The 24,540-nt window shown below is 36.3% G+C and overlaps 1 protein-coding gene across 2 annotated transcripts in view; it reads right to left on the bottom strand.

The window, feature by feature from the left end:
* Positions 1-4,553: 4,553 nt before the first annotated feature.
* The window catches only part of ATOSA (atos homolog A), a 77,670-nt gene continuing 57,683 nt past the window's right edge, over positions 4,554-24,540 (bottom strand). The window contains exons 6-12 of one of the 2 annotated variants that reach the window (XM_016224875.2): positions 21,976-22,095; positions 19,902-19,981; positions 19,111-19,219; positions 15,642-15,800; positions 10,674-10,742; positions 7,991-8,190; positions 4,554-5,128 (exon numbers count right to left, since the gene is read on the bottom strand). In XM_016224875.2, coding sequence (XP_016080361.2) covers positions 4,975-5,128; positions 7,991-8,190; positions 10,674-10,742; positions 15,642-15,800; positions 19,111-19,219; positions 19,902-19,981; positions 21,976-22,095 — 891 coding nt within the window. In that variant the 3' untranslated portion in view covers positions 4,554-4,974. The remainder of the gene's footprint in view (positions 5,129-7,990; positions 8,191-10,673; positions 10,743-15,641; positions 15,801-19,110; positions 19,220-19,901; positions 19,982-21,975; positions 22,096-24,540) is intronic. The other variant, XM_016224871.2, reaches the window with a different exon arrangement.

The following is a 24,540-nucleotide window of genomic DNA, read 5'->3' as shown; positions in this document are numbered from 1 at the left end:
AGTCACTAGCCACATATGACTATTCAGCATTTGAGATGTAACTAATGCAGCAGAGGAACTGAATTTTATTTTTTTATTTTCCCATCACCATTTATCCTTTCTATGCCCTCTTCCACCTCCACCCCCCACGCCCGCAATCACCACACTGTCGTCTAAGTCCATGAATTCTTTTTCCCCTTTATTGCTCAATCCCTCCACCCCTCCTCCCAAACCTTCCCCACCCCCCACCCCCACAGGAGCTGTTTGCCTGCTCTCTATCTGAGTCCGTCTATATTTTGCTTGGTATAGGAACTGAATTTTAAATTTTATTTAAATTTAATTGACTAAATTAGCCACAGGAATTAGAATCGCTGAGAAACCTTATTGATAGAGATTCTCATTAGGTCTGGAGCAAAGTCCAAGAATTGATGTTTAACCAAAGCTCCCCCTGGTGATTCTGATGCACACATGCACAAAAGAGTTTTTGGCATTAGTACTTGGTAGGTATACAAAAGCTTTAAAAAAGATCAGGGTGTTTTTTGAGGTTTAGTTGGTAGAAATTTGAGTAAAGCAGATAAGATCATGTCCCACGCATCCATTCCTCAAACATCTGGGAGAGGAAGTCCGCTTGTATCACTGCTGATATTATAGCAAACGCCAAGAACAGAACACTTTTTTTTTTAATTTTCTTTTTATATCTTTATTGATTTCAGAGAGAGGAAGGGAGATGGAGAGAGAGATAGAAACATCAATGATGAGAGAGTCATTGATCGAGCCCACAACCCGGGCATGTGCCCCGACCGGAAATCAAACCCTGATGGCCTGGATGCTCAACCGCTGAGCCACGCCCGGCCGGGCCCAGAATACATTTTTAATGAAAGGAAGGTATAGCAAGAAACTGGAAGAGCAACTCAGGGAAACCAAGTGAGATACAGAGTGCCAAAAGCCCTGAGGGTAAATGGTGACTTCTGTAAGCAAAGCCTGGGGAAACTTACCTGAATAAGCAGGTCTGATAACTGAAAAAGAGCTATTTCAACAACTTGAGTGTTGAAAGTAGAACCTAGACAGTGAAGGATGACACTTCTCTAGGGATTTAGTGAGATGAGAGACCTTTATATGTACTGGAAAGGTTAGAACAGAAACACGTTGAATGAATTAAAAAGAACAATGAACAGGGGGGTTTGGGAGGGACTTCTGAAACTTTAAACCTTTAAAATTTCATAAAGTATCTGCCACAATGTGTTTCTAAAACGTCCCTCAACTACATTTGCATGTCTCCTGGCAGTAAACTAAGTTGAATGGCTTCTGAGTTGCTTTAGGATAAAGCAACTTTATTTAAATCAGTCTTTTTCCCCCTAATTATTAATGGCATTGACTTATTCTATAGCTCACCTATCACACATTACATTATAAACTTTATTGCCAAGAATGTTGGTCAACAGTATATTTTAATGTCAGGCTGTAATTACTAGTGGAAAAACAATTTTTTAAAAAAGTCAAAATGCCAGGGTAGTAGAGTGGAAAAAATAAGCTTTCACTTAGATTTGAATCTTGGCTCTTCTGCTTACTGTGTGATCTGGGGTGAGTTCAAGCTCCTTTTCTCTCACTGTAAAATATATCCACACTGTCTCTAAAGTATGACTTTAAATATTAAATTGCTTATAGTGCCCGGCACATAGTAGACATCCATGTTCTCTTTCTCTGCCCAGTGTCCAAGTTTAAGGCCTATGTCTCTCACAGATAAGTCAAGATGGAGTAGAATGGGTGACTCCAACAGTCTTAGGGATTGAGAGTGAATTTCTACCGTGATGAAAACCCTACTTCCCACCTAGGCTGAAACTGTGCTTATTCCTAAGTCCAGTAGACCATATGGAGTCATACTCCAAAATTTTAAAAGTAACAATCTCTGTAAAGTGATAGCTAGAAGACAGAGGGACTTTCACATTTAGTTTATATTCATGGGTAGTATGAAAATTTTTATAATAAATATATATTGCATAAGTTTGTTTTTTAAATGTATCTTTATTGATTTCAGAGAGAGGAAAGGAGAGGGAGAGAGAGAGAAACACCAATGATGAGAGAGTCATTGATCGGCTGCCTCCTGCACGCCCCCTGCTGGGGATCGAGCCCGCAACCCGGGCATGTGCCCTGACTGGGAATCGAACCTCAATTTCCTGGATCCTAGGTGGAGTCTCAACAGCTGAGCCACGCCCGGCGGGGCTATTGCATAAGTTTTTTAAGTGAAATTTGAAAAAGAATCATTGCTTCATTCACAAAACAACTTAGGGAAGAGTGGAGATTCCAAGGATGACATTTTTTGTGTTTTTAAAATATGTCTTTATTGATTTCAGAGAGAGGAAGGGAGAGGAAGAGAGAGAAACATCAATGATGAGAGAGTGCCACTGATAGGCTGCCTCTGGCACACCACCCACCAGGGATGGAGCCTGCAACCCGGGCATGTGCCCTGACCAGAAATCAAGACTCAATCTCCTGGATCATAGATTGATACTCAACCTCTGAGCCAAGCCTGCTGGGCAAGGATGGTTTTGAAGGATAAGTTGTTTCCTTTCTTTAACTCTGTGGCAATGACAGATGGTGGGGGAAATGGCAGGAGGGATCCTTCTGTTGACTGCCTTCCTGCCAGTCCCCATTTTATAACTTGTTAATATTTTTCATTTTCTTCTGATAAGAAATTCTGGAGTTCCTTTTTAAAGACAGTTACTAGTTATGAATCATTTTGTTAGTCTGTAAAACTGCCAAGTGAATCTGAAGTGAGGAAATCTCTATTATCTACCATCAGTAGTAGCACTGTTGATTGTCTGCTGATAGCTTTACCTGCATGCCAACAATCTACTGACATAATACAAAGAGGAGTGATGAAGAGAGTGTGGTAAAATCTCAGCCTATAACCAAAAAAGGGTGGAAAAGAACCATCACGACAGGTATAGTACCAGGGCAAATGAGAGCAGACAAGTGCTGGTGACCACATCTCACTGGGTAAAACAACATGGGCAAAGGAGGCCCTAAGAAATAGAGCAACAAAATGTCAGCATGTTTCCCTTGCCAGGAAGAGCACAAGATGCGCCCAGATGCTTCAATCATCTTTTTGACATTTTCTAAAAAATGCCCAGAAAGGTGAAGAACTATGTACTAGAAAGAATTCTGTAAAGGTTACAATATCATTACTAATTTTTAGATTACTGGAGAGATCAAAGAAGCAATAACTTTAAAAAAATCTGTAAGCATTTTTCTTTTGTTTTAGCTACTTGGTGTTTTCCAAGTTTTATATAAAATTATCAGTATTAACTTTTGTCAAATATATAAGAAATCTAGATATGTGTATCGAAATACGCAAGAATTAGATCACAGAATTTAAAAAGCAAGTCACATTAACGATACTCTCACCTCATCTTCTCAAACACACAGGGTTAGAGGATTCTTAGAGTCAATCCTATCAGATATCATTACACCTAGGATTATAATTCAGACATTTTGGGTCCCAATCTCATGTTATTTTCACATAGCCTGGTGATTGAGAACAAATCTTTATAAATTTGTCCCACTGCAAACTTTTTTTACTTTTATAAAATACAAATAGCCTTTTCTCTTCTGATATTTTAAAGTAAATTTATAAGAGGCTTCTTGCTGGCCAACCCACAGTCATCACTTGTCCAAATTCTCTTGAATAGTCTAACCATTAGCCAAGTTCCAAAATAAAAACCTTCCCGTCTCCCAAATTGCAGACTGCTCACCTGGTTTTAGACTCCCAGGTCTCTTGGGTCTGGCCTACTTGAGTGGTACCTATTTTCTAACCTGCACTTGCAGCTTTGTCCCAGTATTTGTGCCTTATTGTCTGATCTGCTGTTGCCCACTGTCCCCACACAAACATCTAAAACCACTCTTCTTTCTATGGGGAATGGAGAGAAGGCTTTTGATGCACTCAGCCAAATTTCCTTGCTCGGTGGTTTTCTCAGTTACCAAATGCCTTTCATTGCGACCCTGAATAAGAAAATAAGTTGGGACAAGGCTCAAGACATCTCCCCCTTTCCTCTTGTCAGCTGTAAAGCTAGAATAGAAACTGTCTGATGGCCATCAGAAATGCATTCAATCACATATATGTCTCATCTAAAAATAAAAGCCAAATACGCGTTTCTTTGTTTTTTGCATATATTTACAATATAAATACTAATTTGTTTTCAAAGTACATATTCTTTTAACAATTTGCAAAAGTTATCTAGCATGGGACAGCAATTTCATGTAAAGCCTCTGTAGTAGTGATTAAGGAAAAATAGAACTGTTCTGAGGATAAGGGATCCCAGGGGGATTATGAATGGGCATGATAACTGCACTCGCAAGGGGATGTGAAGCAGCTCAGTCCACATTGCACTGCCAACACAGAATGTCAGAGGACTACCATGTGAGACAGCAACCTGGAAGGGGTGTTTTCAAAACTAAACTTGGGGGATATAAAAAGTACACATGCTTGCATAGTGCGTTAATCTTAAAGAAGCTCAATATTTCATTCTCCTTTTCAGTAACTTAAATGAATAATACTTAAAACACATCACACAAAATTAAAGACTTGTGCATATATTTCAGATTTCAACATTAACGTCAAAAATACATAGTATGATTTTACATAGGATTTGTGCTACATTAGAACACTAGAGACAAACATCACTTGAGTATTAAGTAAAACATTAAATATTAAATAACTGAGAAGTAAAATGTGTAAACACTAATCTAACGGGGGGTTTTGCTATTGCAACATGTCCCATGAAGTGGTTTCAACAGTACAAAAAGGCTTAGGACATGAGTGTTTCCAGTCTACTTGGAATATGTGGATCTCATTCCAGGAATCCTTTAATAAAAACTGGTCCAGGATAACAGGAGAGGATCAGCTCTCCTGGTTGTTAATTTGGTACACTCCGTTCTACGCTAATTTTTACTTTCAAACTTGGGTACTGAGCAAATACTTTAAACTGTCACTCCTTATCAACATCTCGGTGAAAACTGAGGGTTTGTTGGCGATTCAGTGTAAGATTTGAGTTCATACGCAGCACCGCTATCAACTTCCATTGACTTTCTGGAGAACAGGAGCCGTACATCCCTATGGAGGTAGATCTTTCCAGATTTAGAACTCTGGAACCTAAATAAACAGACAAAAAGATGCATCACTTAGGGATTGAGTTGTTAAAACAAAACAAAGCAAAACCCCCAAATAATTGAATTTTAAATGTAGGAAGAATTAGTCTTTGCCACACTATGAAGTTAATAGTAACGTTTTAACAAGATTAACGTAAAGTCTTACATTGCCAAAGCATGTGCTGCTATTTAAGTGCTCTCCCTTGCTACTCCCTAAACACTTTATAAGCTCCTTTTCCTTGTACAATCCCAGAGATGCTCCCTTCTGTAAATGCGGCACATATACTCCTACCTTTCACCCCTGACACCACATCGCATGCACCTTTCCTCATGACACCTACAGTGTCAAATTTCAGTTCGCATCAGTCATACTAAACTTGGGCTTTGCAGCTCTAGCATCTTCTAGCAACACAGGTTGATCTATTTCACACAACTTGCCCTCCCACAATTTTGAGTACATTAGAATTGATTCCACACTTGAAAAGTCCCCACTGAAAATAATCAAGTTTTGAGGACAATCGTAAGATGAGAAAGGTCTGCTATCATTAGCAGTGGCTACCTAATAAAGCCTAGCCATCAGTAGAAATCATTTAAAAGTTAGCAGTGAAACAAAAATGGTTATCAAAACTGTATAAGGAACAGTTTCTATCCCCTGCTAATTAATATTTATAGCACAATGCAGGGAGGACACTAGAATCTTTAATCACATAAACTTATCTGGCAGATAGTCAAACACAGCCTTTAGTGCTAATTTCTCTGGTTTTCCTTTGCATAGCAGAAATATACTCTGGATTTATGGTTTTTATTCCTACAGTAGCTGAATAATCTGGTGGTCAGCTGTATATGTTAAAGCGGATCTCCTTCACTGTCTCACTCTTTTCCTCTCTGTGAAGGTTTTCATCATCTCAACCTGAAGAACATGGGGAGCTTTGGGAACGACGCTGTACTGTGCAAAGAGGTTTCTTTAGAGCATTTAAAGTATCTAATCATTATGTAGGGGTAATAAAAGCTGGGGGTAGCTGATTTTTACTTTGGTAAATGTTGGTTACATATGGCTATGGTTGTTAAAACTTCAAGAGGAATGGTATAGCCCAGCCAGCATGGCTCAGTGGTTGAGTGTAGACCTATGAACCAGGAGGTCATGGTTCAGTTCCCGGTCAGGGCACATGCCCGGGTTGCTGCTCGATCCCCAGCAGGGGGCGTGCAGGAGGCAGCCGATCAATGACTGTCTCTCATCATTGATGACTGTCTCTCATCATTGATGTTTCTCTCTCCCTCTCTCTTTCCCTCTCTGAAATAAAGACATATATATATAATATATATATAATATATATATATATATATATATATATATATATATATATATGTATATTTTAAAAAGAGGAATGGTATAAGATGGAAGTGTAAAGAGAGTTGAATCTTTTCTTAGATTGGGCTGGGAGCTATTCTTACAGTCTACTATTTTATACCATTTCTCTCTTTAAAAGTCTTCCAAGTCTATTTTAGTATGTTTTTCATTCCCACAATTTGTAGATTTCCCATGAGGCTCATGTCAGGTAGTGTCAAGTTGGGTGTAAATACATTGCGCTGGTTCAACATGTCCTTAGGTTACAGAACACCAGGCAGAAGACCCCAAGGTAAGAGTACCAATTAAGCAGTGCTTGGCGGGGGGAGGCAGGCAATTAACTTAACAGACATTTTCAAGTATAGGACTTAAGTGTACAGCTGACTCCTTACACTAAATCACCACAGGCAATCTATTGAAAGATAGTGGACAGTCACCATCAGTAATAGAGTAAAGAGGGCCTCTGCCTGGGCCCTGGATGAAAGATGCCTCCTCCTCATGACTAGGGCTCTTGAAGTAAGACGTTAAACTAAGATGAATTCCTGCCACCGATATGATTGAGGACTTAGTTTGAATGGCATCAGAAAAATATTAAGAATAGAGTTACAGGCAAGAAACTATTGAGCTCTCTCTTAACCAATAGACTTGCTCATTAGTCCTGAGAGCTATACTAGGACTTCGGATCTGAAAACTTTACTCTAGGATGCTGGCAACTTGGACCTCAAGGGCAAACAAGTGCTTTCTCACAACCTACAGCTGTGAGCACGGTAGTAAAACTTAGAGGAAAAGGTATTTCTAATGGAATCACTAGACTAATAGCTCTATGAGAACAGAGATTTTGTTACAATGGTATCCTGGTGCCTAGAAAAATGCCTAACACATATTTGTGGAATGAATGAATGAACGAATGAATGTTAATAACTCCCCTAATACAGCAGCCACTAGCCACATGTGGCTACTGTGCACTTAAAATATGGCTAGTTTAAATTGAATTGTGCCGTTAGTGTAAAATACATACTTGATTTTAAGTATTTGGTATAAATAATGAAGAATATAACTATCTCATTCATATTTATAATAAATATTATATTTATTATAATAAATAATATAAAATATCTCACCCATAATATTTATATTGATTATCTATTCAAATAACATTTGGATATACTGGGTTAAATAAAATATATTAATCTTTCCTTTCTCTTAATATTTTTTAATGTAGCTACTAGAAAACATATAACTACATATATGGCTCATATTATAATTCTATTAAACATTATTGCTTTGATATAAAATATTTTGCATTATACAGCTATAAATGAAAAACACTCCCAATTCAAGAAGTAATAATGACTACAGGAGGCATGCCATGTGTTTTCTGCATCTTGGCATATCATCAGAGTTTGCAAGTTAAGCAAATTCCAAGGGGCACTGGTCTAGTTAGAGTGACAGTTTTTAAAATAAACCAAAAATTTTAGAGTTCTTCTAAAGTAACATTTTTATCTTCATTTTAAACATTACCTCAGATGTATGAGGTAGCGTAATAACCGTTCTTCCGTATGTCGGATGTTCTCTTTATTAACACTCCTCTTCACGTCTTGTTTAACCGGTACAGAAAAAGTTCTTTGTCGTAGGAATGTCTGATGATTGGCTGGCATATCTCGTAAGTCATATATCACAACAAACATCTTCACCACAGTCTTATTGGGATTAAATAAGGTCTGAAGAAACAATACAGAAATTATTTTTTAAAAACGGTGATTTGTTGATTTGACTCAAAATGGTTGTGCCAATAAAATAGATTTTTAAATAATAAATTAATGCCAGTGGATATAATTCAGTTTGGGGGACTAGAGTTACTAAAATTTCATAAGTTGATGAGCTGATACTCATTATTTTAAAAAACGGTTCAATTTATATTTTTTATTTAACAGTAATATAAAATCCTAAAGCAAATCAAAATCTTTTAGTCATAAATTTCATATTAATAATAGACAATACATAGGTTTTACTCCTCATTCATATTTTAAGAAATCATTCCACTAGATTAAGCAAAATACATGCTCACTGGATGAAAACATTCCAATTCATTTATTTCAAACATTAGCTTCATTAAAGTGTACATATTTCTCAAAATACAATTTTAATTTTCCTCACATTTTAATAGTGAGTAAACAGAATTTTTAAAAAATAAAAGCTTGGTAAAACTAGGCTTTTCAGTGTTTTGAGTACATACGGTTATTATAAAATTTAAAGAATGTTCTCAAAAAAGAGGCCTTTTTTATTTGAAATGCTTCTAAGTTTAGAAAATAAAATTTATTACTATTAGTTACAAAGTAGGCTAAATAAAACATGTTCTCATTTCAAAAACTGCAGTAACACATTTAAACATCATCATCAATAGCATAAATAGACCAAAATACGTATCCTTGGTAAAGACTGAATTAAATTCAACTGGTACTCTGCTATGACTATTCAAAGGAATATTATTTTTAAAAATACTGATTTATAAACAAAATCCCAGGTTGCTGATCTGACTTTAACCAAATTACCAACACATCAATAGGTAACTTGGTGCCCATGCTTTCTGAAGCTCATCCGTGGCACTGGACATCACTCACTGAATCAAAATGAGAAATATATCAATATTATGATCCAATTTTTAAAAATCTAGTGAGTCTTAAGATTAAGGCTAATACATTCAACAAACTACACAACTAGCAAGCCAGTGTGTTCAATCCACGTTTATATGTAAACTATGTAAGAAATTAAAGGCATATATATAAATTTCATATTTAAAATTAACCATTAAAGTTGGCATTCTTCAAATAAGAGGTAAGCGTGCTGTTTTGTGTTTATGCCCCATTACTAAGATAACTAGCTTTCCAGCAACTCACACTTTCACATGCGCTATACTGCCAGGGGCAAGAGAAGAGACTACCATTCTTTTAGTTCAAGATTTCCATTCAACATAAAAATTTTACTTTAATATACACTGATTCTTCCTCAACAAAACATATATATGTATATACTGCAATACACACACACATATATATTGCATAGTACTGTTTCAATCCTGTATGATATGCAATAAACAATTGTATAGGCTCCTTTGCTGTACTGGAACAAAGGTGATCAATAAAGGTGGTCTGATGAGCACTGATCACACTGAAGCCAAAGGTCACAAAAAGGCTTGCTGAATTACACCAGATCCTAAGTGAGAGGAATTCACTGGACTTTTTTTTTTTTTTTTTTTTTTAATTTCAGCTTTATCAAAGTATAATTCACAAATATCAGTGACACTCTTTTTAGTCTGTAAAGGCCAACTCTGCAATAGATAGACTTCTGGGCTTTCAAGATTATCCTGGGTCTGACTTGGAGATGAACTGAGTGGCAGAGTGGCCTTGATATCTAAATTACTCTTCTGAGAACCTAAGAGCAAGGATGATGAAGGATTGCTCTGGGCTGGAAGAGTTCTCCTGAACCCAAACTAGATCAACACCTAGACTGAAAGGAAACATGCCTTCTCTGCCCTCACTTCTGTCAGACTGCATTCTGCATAACCACCTCATTAGATCAATGTAGACTCTTTTTTTTTTTATATATATATATCTTTATTGATTTCAGAGAGAGGAAAGGAGAGGGAGAGACAGAGATAGAAATATCAGTGATGAGAGTCACTGATCGGCTAGCCCACAACCCGGGCATGTGCCCTGACTGGGAATCGAACCTCGATCGCCAGGATCCTAGGTCGACGCTCAACCACTGAGCCAAGCCCGGCTGGGCTCAATGTAGACTCTTACCCTAGCGATATGTAATTTTGTTTCCTAAGTCTTCCTGCCAAAGCAATTCTAATATTTGGGGTCTCCTTTTGAATCAGTTGATCTCACTCTGGCTTACTGTTTTAAATAGAAGGCACAGGTAATGCTAGGTCTGATTATATTGAAAATAGCTCTATTGAAGTTATATAAACTGTCATGTACTATGTTTCTACTGCATTCACCTTGCTTAGCTTATTAATGCTTTCCTTTTATGGAGGTCCCCAAATGGTCATTCCTGGGGCAGAGCAGGGAAGCTCCAAACAAAGCTGCAGCCCCACTGTTACTTACCAAGGTTGTTGCAGCAGCAGTAGCAGGAGAAAGGGCTAAGTTCTATATGTATGTGAGAGAATGATTATTGCAATTGTAGGCTATAAAACACATACCACTTGTATTGTTCCTGAAGGAGGTACTCGATAACCCCTTTTACCAAGGGACTCTAAAGTAATCACACCCTTGAAATAAAAGAAGACAAATTGAGTACAAATTGAGGCATACGTATGTAAAAGACTAAAATAATAAATTGTGTAATTACTAAAATTTCAGAATTCTATTTGTCTAGGAAAACATTCACATTGCATTAATAGAGATACATTCTATAGTATGAAATAGTGAAAGTCCCACTGGTATGAAAACAATTTACTGTTTTTCTTGGAGGTGTTGCAATACATAATATATAACATCAAATATATAATAAATAACAATATATGAAATAAATAACAATCACATAACACCACGCTGCTTGCAATTTCTATTAAGATATAAGATATAGAAGTAAGAAGTTCCTTAACTAAAAAGGACAAATGGAGATGATGGGATTACTCCCTTGCACCTTGTGGGGGGAGGAAAATGAAGCAAAATAATATACTGATCTTTGGACATATAAAAAGTCAGGAATGTGGAAGGATCTAAGTCTTGGCCAAAAATGCAGTCAATTCTTCAGTCATATAGATTAGAGAAAGGCCAGCATCATCATTATCGCCTGTGAACTTGTTAGAAATGCAGAATTACTGGCTTCTCCCCAGACTCCAAATCAAATCTGCATTTTAACCAGTTTCCCATATGACATCATATGCACATTAACATCTGAGAAGCACTGCTGTGCTATATGACACAGTTTCTTGAGAAGGATGTTCTAATCATTGCAGCAGTCCCCAAATGGGAAAGAAATACAAATTAAAACAAGGGAAGCTGTAACTGAATGTGTGAAAATTCCTGGATAACCAGGATAACCAAATGACAACAGGCGGCGGTTGTGATACTTAACTCTCAGGTAGCTTTGAGAAAAGAACGCTGATTCCATTGTTTTAACTGGGTTAATAGTTTTCTTTTGAGTAGTTAAGTAGAATAATTGCATTGCTCCACATTTCATATCCCATCATTTTATGTTGTATACGTCAAAACATGTCAACCTTATGTAAAAGTAAATATAAAACAGGACTGTCCCATCAGGCAACATCCCTGTGTTTGAAAGGCAGGCCAGGGCAGGGGGTGAGGGGGTCGGTAAGAAAGAATGGACGAAGGTAAAAGGAAAACAGACTCCGACGTGGAAATATCACAACTCCAGTGAATGGCACTTGATATCGGATTGTTAAATTAACATGCTAATATTGGGAAATGTTCATGAAAATGGGCACTGAGAAGAAACATGGTTCTTGACAAATACGATTTATCCCATGGTCATTTATACATGAAAACAATGTATCAACAAATTGCATTCCTAACCAAAACAGCAATGAAGCTTTAAACACTTTCTCTCCTACAATCTGCTCTATCTGAAAAATGCTATGGTATGCACTGCCCCTCTTCTTCCTAGTTCCAGGGGAAAAAAGTAAAATATATATAAATAATAGCTACCTTTATAATCACATTGCTACAGGCAATGCATTACTGTTCTTCCTTGCTACCCTCCCCTAAACAAATAAAGGAAAACTGGTAACTCAGAAACTACTATCAAGCCTATATTTATTTTCTTTAATACATAGAATTATAATAGTTTTCAGAACATGACAATAGTAACTAAATAAATTTATGAAGAACAAATATAGGTGTTTTATTTTTTGAGAGTATGTTTATTAAAGCTGGGGGACAGTGAAACAAGGAAGGCTTAGGACAGAAGAAGGGGGGAGACAGGCTCAGGGGGTTAGCCCGGGACAAGCTGACACTGCCCATTGGTCCCTTGGTTGCAAGTCTCGTAGGAACCCTTAGAGTTTAGGAGATGCGTGCCTGAGAGGGAAGAAGAGGGGGAAGGGAAAGGTGCGGGCAAGCTCCCGGGAGGGGAAGCATGCCAAGAATATATATATTTTTTTAACCTTCAAGTTTAAGGCGACACTTTACAACTTCTTAAGATTTTCTATTGATTTTTAAAAAGAGAAGAAGGGAGAGGGAGAAAGAGCAAGAAACATTGATGTGAGAATGAAACACTGATCAGCTGCCTCCGGTACACCCCCCACTGGGTATCGAGCCTGAAACCTGGGCATGTGCCCTGACCGGGAATCGAACTCGAGACCTTTCAATGCACGGAATGATGCCCAACCAACTGAGCCATACTGGCCAGGGCAACACTTTACAATTTCTAAGCAATGTAAGACCTGTATGTCATTGGCAAATAAGGAATTAGAAAGGAATGGAGAAATTATTTGGAATTCTATTATTATTACTAAAGTTGTTGTTGCTTAATATTTTAATTGGTTGGCGTATCAATATTTCTATGTAGAAAAAGTTACTGTACTTCTGGCATTTTAGGATGGAATAGAAAGGTTAAGATAAATGAATTGGGTCAAATCTTATATAAAAACTTATTCTCAAATTATTGTTTAATAGAGACTATACAGAGCTAAGTAAAACAAAGAATTTTATCTTAATTTGGTTACTTAATATGATGATAATATAAGTTATACCACAAATTTGCTACTGGCATACCTCCTTTAGACCTTTCTGCTTGGTTCCACCATGTAATAGTTTCTAAACTGTGAAGTTGCCATATTATATAACACCCAAAGAACATTTTTACCACTGACACCCAAATGGAGAGAGATATTACATAGCTTTAAGTTAATCCTTAAGGAATTATTTAATGAAAAGTCTTGCACCACTTCTACACCACAAAGACAGAATTTTTTGTGCTAAAAATTTACCTTTCTGAGTCATTTGTGTAATTTGTCATGAGAGATGCCAAGGTTATTATTAGAGTAACAAATAGTAGTTTGGTGTCTCAGCTCTGCTGACCTGAGATATGGATTATCTTATCAAAATATGATCAGTACTTTGAAAACAGAATTACCAATATATAAATAAAATTCCCTGAAGAAAAAGGTTAATTTTATTAATTTACAGTAGGAATGATCTGTGGTCTAAGATTTGGGCTGCATCATTTGCAAAGGGAACCCATTTCTAATGAGTAAACCTGACTTAGAAAAAAAATTACACAATGGAAAATTTATTGAATATTATCAGAAAAAAGCAAATCAGATATTCTTTAAGAATATACTAACTCAATAACCTGATTTATATGCTTTCCAGTATCTATTCAAAATCTGCAAACATTTGTGTGTATTTTCTGACGACAGTGACAAAATCCTTTATCTCTTTCTTAATCCTTCATTTTTTAGATATCAACCAAGGTCAAAGATTAATGCTGTTTTGCTTTTTTAAAGCATAGTTCAAATGACCTCTTGTTCATGAATTTCATTTGAAGACATTTGAGCTGATTTTTAGTCAAGTCACTGTTTTATCTTATTTCTCAGCCATTCTCACAGTTATCGGGACTCTGTATACAATCACAGATTACAGTATTTTAGACCTTATTTTTCAATTCTCTATCACTGTACCAGTAGAATATGTGAAGCCGATAAGACTTCTTGAATGTCCTGGTAAAGCAAGATGGACATCTTCACAGTTATACTCTAATATTGTAAGCATTCCAGTATGATACACTTTTATCCTGATATTGAACTTATCTCAATGGTACTTTCCATTATATTAATTAGCAGTTATTTTTTCAAAATTACACTGTAAAAATAGATACTCTTTTTATGGTAAATGGATAACAGGTGGCTTATGTGATAATGGGCAGGTTTGTAAAGGAGCGGGCCCTGTTTTTCATAGTAACCAATGTTGTGCATCAGTATGATTATGATCCACAAGTGTAAATATTATTGGGAAAATAAAGCTTTGAATAAATGAGCAGACACAAGTTTGCTTTTTCTATCAAAGTATGAAATGCTGATCAGTACCTTGACTGCAATTTTCACCCTTAGAATGGAGAAAGGCTTCCTTGAAAAATCTGGGCCAATGATAAGTAGGCTATATTTAGGTCTCTAAAAAAAGTAAAACTTCCTTTCCTTTGTTGTTTCTCAATTATGTAGAATTCCCTTCTCACAACTTTTATTAATAACAAAAGACACTGTTATTAATGTCCTTGAAAATCTAAAAGACGGGGGAGAGGAAGCAATTGAGCCAGGTGGGAGCTAGGACATTCAAATAACAAGACAAGAGCTGTATATTTCTATGCCTATAGCAATATATATTTCTCAAAGTAAGACCAAACATGAAATCCCAGCTCTGGCTCCATTTTATACAGTCTCTGTAAAAGCTTATAGACTTGCATTGCTAGCCACTTCTTCCTCTCTGTGTTTTGGGAAAAGGCTGATACTAATCACACTCCAGGACTCAGGAGCATTTTTGCAGTTGAAAGCTTATTTTATGCTCAACCCACTGGAATAAGAAATGGGAAAGATGAAATCATAGAACTGGAAGGCTCAAAACTGTGCTCTAATTCCTGTTAGCTACCTTACTCTCCAGTAAAACATTAGCACACAGTCAGAAATAGCTAATATTCTAAAGGACCCTAGGATTACAAGAAAATGGTCCAAACACAAACCAAACAGGAGAACGTGGGTAAAAGGGCCTCACAGAAGCCTTAGGCTACCAAATCTTTACCTAAACTCTGCTGAGATGAGGATCACATGTGAAGGCAACCCTTTGGGAGCACAGTGCACAGTAAGCACTTGAGAATTTGTGTGAACTCAGCAAGATATGGAATTATAATGTCACCAATCAAATTTTTATCTTTTTTGTGTTTTTCAAATCACATAGAAACAGGTAAATTTTCAGCACCACCGTCAAATGCTAAAGAGGATAGCTACTGTTAGAGCTAGCACAGAAAGAAGTTGTGAGGTAACATTTTGTTTGGTTTATTAATTAGTCTCTAGCCAGCCTTCAATTTTCTCTTAGGAAATACTTCATATTATCAAGCACTGCACCAAAGCAGTCCTCAGTCTCTTTAAACTTAAAGACATTTGCCATTAAGTTGGTTGACTGTAGAAGAAAAAGACAATTTAAAAAATACTTGCCATGTATGGAGAGGGAGCGTTATCATCGGAGACACTGTAGAATGACACTTCAACTGGAAGAATCAAGTGTGTGGGGCAGAAAACACCACTTGCCCCTACCTCGGCAGTAAAACCATCAACAATGCCGAGAGGATCTAAACGATAGTTCAAGACGGATTCCTGGAAGATAAAATAACTTTTAAGATATACATTTAAAAAGTTAACACACTGATTCTGTTTTCTACTTCAAGAAATACATTACTATGCCTTATGGCACTAGAAAAATGGTTGCTACCATTGCCATGCCCTCATTTCAGATGTTCATCTGACCTGAAATTAAACCTCCCCTGCCCTTCTTCTACCATCCTATAAAGTTTGGCCTCCTCTCACTGTTCCAACCCATGCTGAACTCTCCTTGAACTTCACCATTAGTTAGACCTAATTGTTTAATATGTCATTCTTATTTCTGTAAAACAACAAACAACAACACCCCCCAACCAAACTCTACCAGAGCAGGTATAGTATCAAAAATTCTGTTAATCCTCACAGAGCACCCGCCTCTTCCTCTCTCTAAAAAACAAACAAAAAAACCTACAGTACTATAGCACTACCCACACACTAGAATGGCTAAAATAAAAAGACTGGCCATTGAAGTACCATATGATTTCACTTATATGTGGAATCGAAAGAACAAAATAAATGAACAAACAAAATAAACAGACTCATAGATACAGAGAACAGACTGATAGTTGCCAGAGGGAAGGGGAGTTGGGGATGGGTGAAAAAGGTGAAGGGATTGAGAAGCACAAATTGGTAGTTACAAAATAGTCATGGGAACGTTAAGTACAGCATAGGAAATGTAGCCAATAATATTGTAATAACTATGTATGGTGTCAGGCGGGTACTGGAAATACTGAGTGGAACACTTCATAAAGCATATGACTGTCTAACCACTATGCTTACACCTGAAACTAATACAGAATAACATTGAATGTAAACTGTAACTGAAAAATAAAATTAAAGAATATTAAGAGAATTCCATGGAATCCAAATGTAGAATATACAGTTTGGCCTTAAGGAAACTCATTTAAACACAGCTTTGAATGTTTAAAAAAAAAAAAAAGACTGACCATTGCAAACATTGGCAAAAATGTGGAGGAACTAGAACTGTCATACACTGTTGGTGGGAATTGGAAATATTATAACTACTTTGGAAAGCAGTTTGGCAGCTTCTGAAAAAGTTAAACATACACCTACTATACTACCCAGACATTCCATTCCTAGGTAGTTACCCAAGCAAAATGAAAACTTATGTCTGCGCAAAAACATGAATATTCATAGCAGCTTTATTTGTAATAGCTTAAAACTGGATTCTAGACCCAAATGTCTAGAATGAGGGGAATCAATAAGCAAATTGTGCTATATATCCACATAACAGCAACAACAAAAAATGAACTCTTGATACACAGGACAACATGGGTAACTTCAAAATAATAAAGGTGAGTGAAAGAAACTCCCTGCTCCTCTCGCCCCCCAAAAAGTAAATAATGACTCTACTTAGGTAAAATTTTAGAAAATGCAAGCTATTTTATAGTGAAGAAATTACTGGAGTCTCATGTAGGAAAAAACCCATTTCTACTGGTTGTCAGTATTGTGCTGGACAAAATTGATGGAAGAGATTCACAAGACAGATGAGTAGAACGGATGAAGACAAGGTTTTTGGAGAGAACTTTAATAGAATTTTTTTTTGCTATTGAGTTGTCTGAGGTCTTTATATATTTTGGATATTAACCCCTTATCAGATAGAAAACTCTAAAAGGTAGCAAGAAAAAATAACTAGCCTTAGAAATCAGATAGATAGCCTTCTACATGGGAGTTACTCTGGGTCAATGAGTTTCTAGACTCCACCTAAGGCCCCACAGATAATGTCAAAACATCCAGATTCCCCTCAACAACCTTGCAGGGTAAGGCTTTGCCCTGTTTCATGAAACTAGGCCAATGTGTCAGCTTAGTTATTCAAGTCTATCCTCTCCCCTTTTTAAAACTACCATAGAGTGTCAAATGCACTAAGTAGAATAAATATCTTCAGTGATTTATTGGAGAAAGCATCTGATTCATTATAAATTAAAGAGAACCTATGAGTTGGACAGCCTCAGAACTTCTCTGTGTTTTTCCAGTTAAGTCATGTGAAAATGTATGCATATCTGCACAGAATTGTGTGAAAGGAACAGTGTACTGATCTTTTAACCAACTTCCCTTTCCTATGGTTTTCACATATCGAAGTTCTCTTTTCCCCCTCATAAATGTTCTTGGATATACTGTACAAAGGCTGCAGAGGACCTGACCCTCACAATGGCCTTATGTAATTTTAAATTGATGACAAAGAAGAATAGAGAGATCAACATTTCTGAACTGACACCTTGGACTGTGAGATGCAAGAGATTAACTTACCATAAAATGTATTTTCCTTTGTTGCTACTAAAACTTTCAAAGAGCCCAGCCAGGCGTGGCTCAGTGGTTGAACATCGACCTATGATCCAGGAGATCGGGGTTCGATTCCCGGTCAGGGCACATGCCTGGGTTGCGGGCTCGATCCCCAGCAGGGGGCGTGCAGGAAGCAGCTGATCAATGACTCTCATCATTGATGTTTCTATCTTTCTCCCCCTCCCCCTTCCTCACTTTGAAATCAATAAAGATATATATTTTAAATAAATAAAATAAACTTTGAAAGCCTCAATATTAAAAAATTATCTTGAATAAAGCAATACTGTTAATATAGCAAACCACCATAACTCTGATAAAGCTATTCAATTAAAAATACAAATTTTGAGTTATTTTCCCATAAAAATTCACCAATTAAAATCACTTTTAAAATGTCATTAACTGGCACATATTTAAGGTTGTTTTTTATATTAATGACAACTAAAGCTGTAATAATACACTTGGTCCCAAGTAGAAATAGCCATACTAAATAAAGCAGCACATGTACCTTTAACCATTTGATTTAAAAACAAAACAAAAAACTCCTTGTTTTGGAATAGATTTAGATCTCCAGGGAAACTGCAAGTAGAGTACAAAGAACTATTTGATTTTAAAAGTCAACCTCCTTGATCATGAAGGGGCTACTATCTGCACACCATCATTCTTCCTGGGTCCCAGAGCCAATTTTACCAGGTAAGAAGGAGAGTCAAGTCTATCCCGCAGCTATAGTAACAGATCCCTTGATCCAACCTGATTGTACCTAAGTCCTCTGTCTCCTCTACAAGGTACCCAATTCTAAGATGTCACTGCTAACAATTCTCCCAATTTCACTTCCCATGATAAGGTAAGGGAAAGGGGAAAGAAAAAGGAAAGAAGGTGATCTCCAGGCTTTGGAAAAATACAACCCATTTATTTATTTATTCCCCTTTCATAAACAAATGACATAAATTATAACCTGGGTATGGCTTAAGAAACTTCAACTCTTAAAATAGCTTTAAAAAAACATTACCTCAAAATTTCCTAGGAGACTAAGACTTGTTATAGGTGGAGCACTAGAACTCAGAAATGGTTTTTCATGAATTTCTGGATGGTCTTCAATGTTTAAACAGGTCCGAGGACTAATAAAAAACAAACAACAAATGGACATATTAACCGCAATATTTTCTAATGTACTTTCATATTAAATTAAATTAAGATGATGGGATTAATTTTACTTAAACTGCCATAATAAAAAATTAATTTAACCAAAATTTAAGATGTGAAATATCTAGTTTAACATTCCTGGTTAAATTTTATAACCACTGTTATAATATTTGATAAAGAATATATATAACATCCTGGAACGTTTCATGGTGGAGTTTATAACATGTCACATAGTGGCACCTACTGGAAATATACAATAATGCAGTCTCCTTTTTCAATCTTTGTTTTTAGTTAAAAATGAGAATACAAAGGCAAAATTATGTGTTTAAAGAATGACAGACAGTATTATATGTCAACATGGAGCAAAAGCAGAGACTTTTTTGCAAAGGAATGTACGGCAAAAGGGGAGGCGAATGACCAGAAATATACAAACCCACTTCAATGTTAAAACCAATGCTAAAAGTTTATTTCGACAACCATATGTAGTATTAATTTCTCCCTAAGTCAACTGTGTGTGTGAAATCACACTGAAAATGATAGCCAATTGGAAAATAAAATCTGTTGACGTTTTTATCAGAGCTGACATTATTTATCGTAAAAGGTCAGAATTTTGTGTAATACTATTTCAGATACACAAATTAACTTTAAGATAAATACCTTCTAGATGATAAGCTTTTCAGATGTAGTAATGAAGAATCCAGATCAAAGCAACCGGAATGTGTCTTTCTTTGAGGAACCTAAGGTCAAAATAATCATTTGTAAAATTTATAAAGACTGTAAATTTTTCTTGAATTGAGAGAATGCTTTTCAAATGAAAGCTAATTGCATCTTAAAAATAATAAACTTTCTCCTGTAACAGCTTACTTAAAATCATGTTCTTTATTACATATTTCCTTTATGTTCTTATTTTATTAACTAGTATGGAAAAAACAGGATTAATAAAAGCACTTTTACTAGGTTTTGATTTTTTTTAAGGAGAGCAGAACCAGTTTTTTTAAAAACCAAATCCTACATGGAATCCCAATATATAATAATATGTTTCTGCTTCATATACTTTTGTATTTGGGGAGTGGAAATAGAAGAATCACAACTTTAAAATAAAAAAAGAAAAAAATTAAAGGGTGATGGGAGCCTGGGGTCCAGCGAGCTGTGCTGCTCTCCCCTCCACCCCCACCCCGCGCATTTCCAAGAAGCCTGGGGCTTCGCAGCCAATAGATTTGAAAAAATACTACACTCTGGAGTTCGAAGCACCATTGTATACCAGATTACATTTAAGACAAACCATCTAGCTCAAGATGCCCTAAAAATGAAGGACCCAAGTGTAAATTACAGGTAAAAATCATATACAACATGCAAGTTAGGCAGATGTTTCTAGAATTAGTATCATGTACAAGTATCTGAGTGATTAGTTTAATTGGTGACTAAGAAAAACCAGATGATACTGAAAGGCTAAACAACCTCAATATTTTTGAGAGCTGTGCAAGTACACCATACAATTTTTTGTAGTCAGCACTTCATGTGAAACTCTCCATCTAAACTCTCATTGTTCAGCTCTGGAACAGTCTCTCCTTTACCCCTTCTAATACTGCATTTTCCTTATTCCACTCATCCCTCCTTTTAGAATTTCTACTAGACTTACACTGAGTATCTCATTTTACCTTCCACAGCCCTTCCATAGCTCACCACCTCGCTTCTTTCTGTGCATCATTCTAAGTGCTTTCTTAATATGTCTAATCCATTCACTAAATCTCCATTCAGGTAATTCTAGTCCACTGTTTAATCCATCCGTATGTGTATGCACACACGTGTGTATACTTCAATTATAATATTTTTCACATTTAGAATTTCTATTTGGTTCTCTTTCAAATCCACATGTTCTTTATCTTCATTTATATCTTGGAATTATTTTAAACAAAATTTTTACTCTCTTTCAGGTTGCTCTGATAATAGGGTTCCTAAATGTGAATTCTCCCATTTCTTGCTCCTGCCAATTCTTTTAAGGTGCTTTGTAATGTGTTTTCTCTGAGATCATCTTCAGCAAGAGTTATTTTCCATGAAAATAAATCCTTGGTGCCATGGGTTATAGACATGGGATAGTTTCATGTTTCTTCTGCTGGGACTCAATGGATTTCACAGGTTTCAATTTAATTTATGGTTATTTCTTAGCTAGATGTTTGTGAACCTCATAGCACAAATTCAGAACTCCTATCATGTGTGGCTTAGGTTTACGTCAAAATTCTTTTGGGGGCTTATTTTCCCACCTACTATACACCTTCCTCTTGCACCCCTAACTAAATAGGTGAATTTTTACCTCTTCTCTCAGTTCTAGAAGGGCAGTTCACTCGTGTTTCTAGTTTTAAGAAGAGTTTGGTTTTTAGGTCCCAGCTATGACTGGAGCAGACTTGCAGCCTTGACTCCTGTCACAGCAGGGGCATTAAACCCTAGCACTATCTTAACTTCAGACATCCTAGAGGGCCATTATTTGCCCAAGTTAGTATTCACAGGTGTACCTCTCTTGCTCTTACACTACATGATGTTTTTACAAGTTGTGTTATGTTTTATCCAGGATTTCTGTGTTTGGGAAGGAGGAGGGGTCTTCTTTTATCAGCTCAGCGCACCATATTGACTAGAAGTCTTCAGAGTTTTTACACCAGAATGATGCTGATAAATGATTTGCACACATTTTAGATGTTTGCAAACTCTAAACATGAGATCAGAGGAAAATACTTACAGGACTTGAAAGAAGAGGCAATCCAGTCCGAGGATGAAAGGCTCTGGTTAAGGTTCCATCCAAGGAATGAAAATTATGTTTCCGCCAGACATTTGAATGTTTCAGTGGCATAGTCCTCTGCTTGGAAAATAATTTCAATGGTAATATTTTTTGGTCTTAGACTTATTTCTAATATGTACTGAGGTATTACATCCTTGGTGGTGAAGCTAATGATCTATATACATCTGTATCTCTACATACATACATATACAAGGTGTCCCGAAAAGTGTATACAACTTAACAGCTGATAGCTCAATTGATGTTCCTTTCTTTTCAGTTAACCCACTGGAACTAATAATTATTTAAAGTGTGTATACACTTTTTGAGGACACCTTATATATATATATACACTTTAATCAGAAAACATTGTCTAAGTTTTTCTAAGGTGCTGAATAAACTCAAATATTCTAAAGAAAGTATGTTCAAATATCTTATCAATATATGGTCATATTTATAAATACTCAGATTTTAGCATCTAGTAAGGTAATATTTGATTCTTTTTTTATTAGATATATTTTTATTGATTTCAGAGAGAGGAAGGGAGAGGGAGAGAAAGCCTGCAGCCCAGGGATGTGCCCTGACCGGGCATCGAACCTCAGTCTCCTGGATCATAGGTCGATGCTCAACCGCTAAGCCATGCCAGCTGGGCTTGATTCTTTTCATTTGTGAAAAAAAACAACTACTCACAGACAGGAAAAAATAGCATAATATTCTAAAATATAAAATTATGTAAATATCAAGAGGCATTCTCAGAGGATATAAGTTGGTGGGGCATGACACAGCAATATAATAAACATGAATTAAAAAATATATCCAATACACAGTTCCATGTTTTTGAAGTGATACAGGAAATCAACTAATTCTTAAGAATTCAGACAAGTTTATACCCAAAGATCAGAAGTTCACAAAAACATATGAATAAAAATCAGAAAAGATTAAATTTGGTTCTGGCTCTACCATATACTAGCTTTGTGATGTTGGGCAAGTTACTTAACCTCTCCAGGCCTAGGGCCCTCATTTGTAAACTGGAGTTAATAATAGAACATAGCCTTGGCCAGTTAGCTCAGTTGGTAAGAGCATCGTCCCAATACACCAAGGATGCAGGTTCAACCCCTGGGCAGGGCAAATACAGGAATCAATCAATGACTGCATAAATAAGTGGAAAAACAAATCGATGTCTCTCTCTCTCTCAAATCAATAAATAAAAGAATAGAACATAATACTTCATAGTGAAGTGGAAGGATTAAGTAAGCCAACATGGGTAAAATATTCAGAAGAGAGCCAGAGCACACAGTAAACGCTGCGTGATTTAAAAAAAAAAATACGTTTTTACTGATTTTAGAGAGGAAGGGAGAGAGAGAGACATTGATACACATCCATCAGCTGCCTTCTGTATGCCCCCTAATAAGGATTGAGTCCGCAACCCTGGCACATGCCCTTACAGGGAATCAAACCGGCAACCACTTGGTGGACAAGATATTGCTCAACCAACTGAGCCACACCAGCCAGGGATTCATAATTATATTTATAACATGTGTATGAAAAAAATGAATCTTAGTGGCTTGAAAAATGCCATGTCGAGCCCAGATGTTGTGGCTTGGTGGTTGAGCGTTGACCTATGAAGCAGGAGGTCATCGTTCGATTCCTGGTCAGGGCATATGCCCTGGTTGCGGGCTCGATCTCCAGTAGGGGGGGTGCAGGAGGCAGTCGATCAACGACTCTCATCATTGATGTTTCTATCTCTCTCTCTCCTTCTCCCTTCCACTCTCTGAAATCAATAAAATAAAAAACATATTAAAAAAGAAAAAGAAAAATACCATGGCCAAAGTAAGCTTCCCTATTGGTTTCTAGAAAGAATCATGAAAAGCTGATATTCTTAAGCCAGGGTAGGCTTTTGTGACAATTATAGTTTTAGGAAATTAGAAACTACTGTTTCATTAAATCCATTTGTTAGAGACATAAGATCTTCTCTTAAAAAATATAAATTGGAAAAATAGCACAATTTTAAAACTCTAATGTCCAGCAAAACAAATTTGAATGATAAAGAAGAAAAACTAAGGCCATTTAAGTTTGAATCAAGTTTTCCATATAATGTGATACTACTTAGAGAAATACATAAAATTTGAGCCTAATAATAATAAAGTTAAAAAGTGGTTTAGTGGAAAGTCAAATAAAATGGAAATAAATATCTTCTATTTACATCTTACAATTAAAGGCTCACAAAATATTCTAAAATCTATTATTTTAACGTCACCATAACTCTGAGACAGGCAAAAGAGACTTATCATTCTTATTTTAAAATTAAGGAGAGTGACGTTTTTAGAAGTTACGTGACCTATTCAGTCACTCAAGGACCGAATTGTGAAGTCAGTACTGGAACCCAGTTATTCTGACCAACAGCCTAGTGGTTTCACTATAGACACCCCTAACTTCCTTAGCTGAGCAGTGGCATAACGCAACAGGCAAACTGCCATTGTGTCGTACACTGCCAGAACAATTAATCAACAGCTAGGTTACGTTAAAATA

The sequence above is a fragment of the Miniopterus natalensis genome, chromosome 1 (genome assembly GCF_054644295.1).
Source record: "Miniopterus natalensis isolate mMinNat1 chromosome 1, mMinNat1.hap1, whole genome shotgun sequence".
NCBI classification, from domain to species: domain Eukaryota; kingdom Metazoa; phylum Chordata; class Mammalia; order Chiroptera; family Miniopteridae; genus Miniopterus; species Miniopterus natalensis.
The sequence above is the reverse complement of the archived record's forward strand: the minus strand, read 5'-3'. Positions and strand labels throughout refer to the sequence as shown.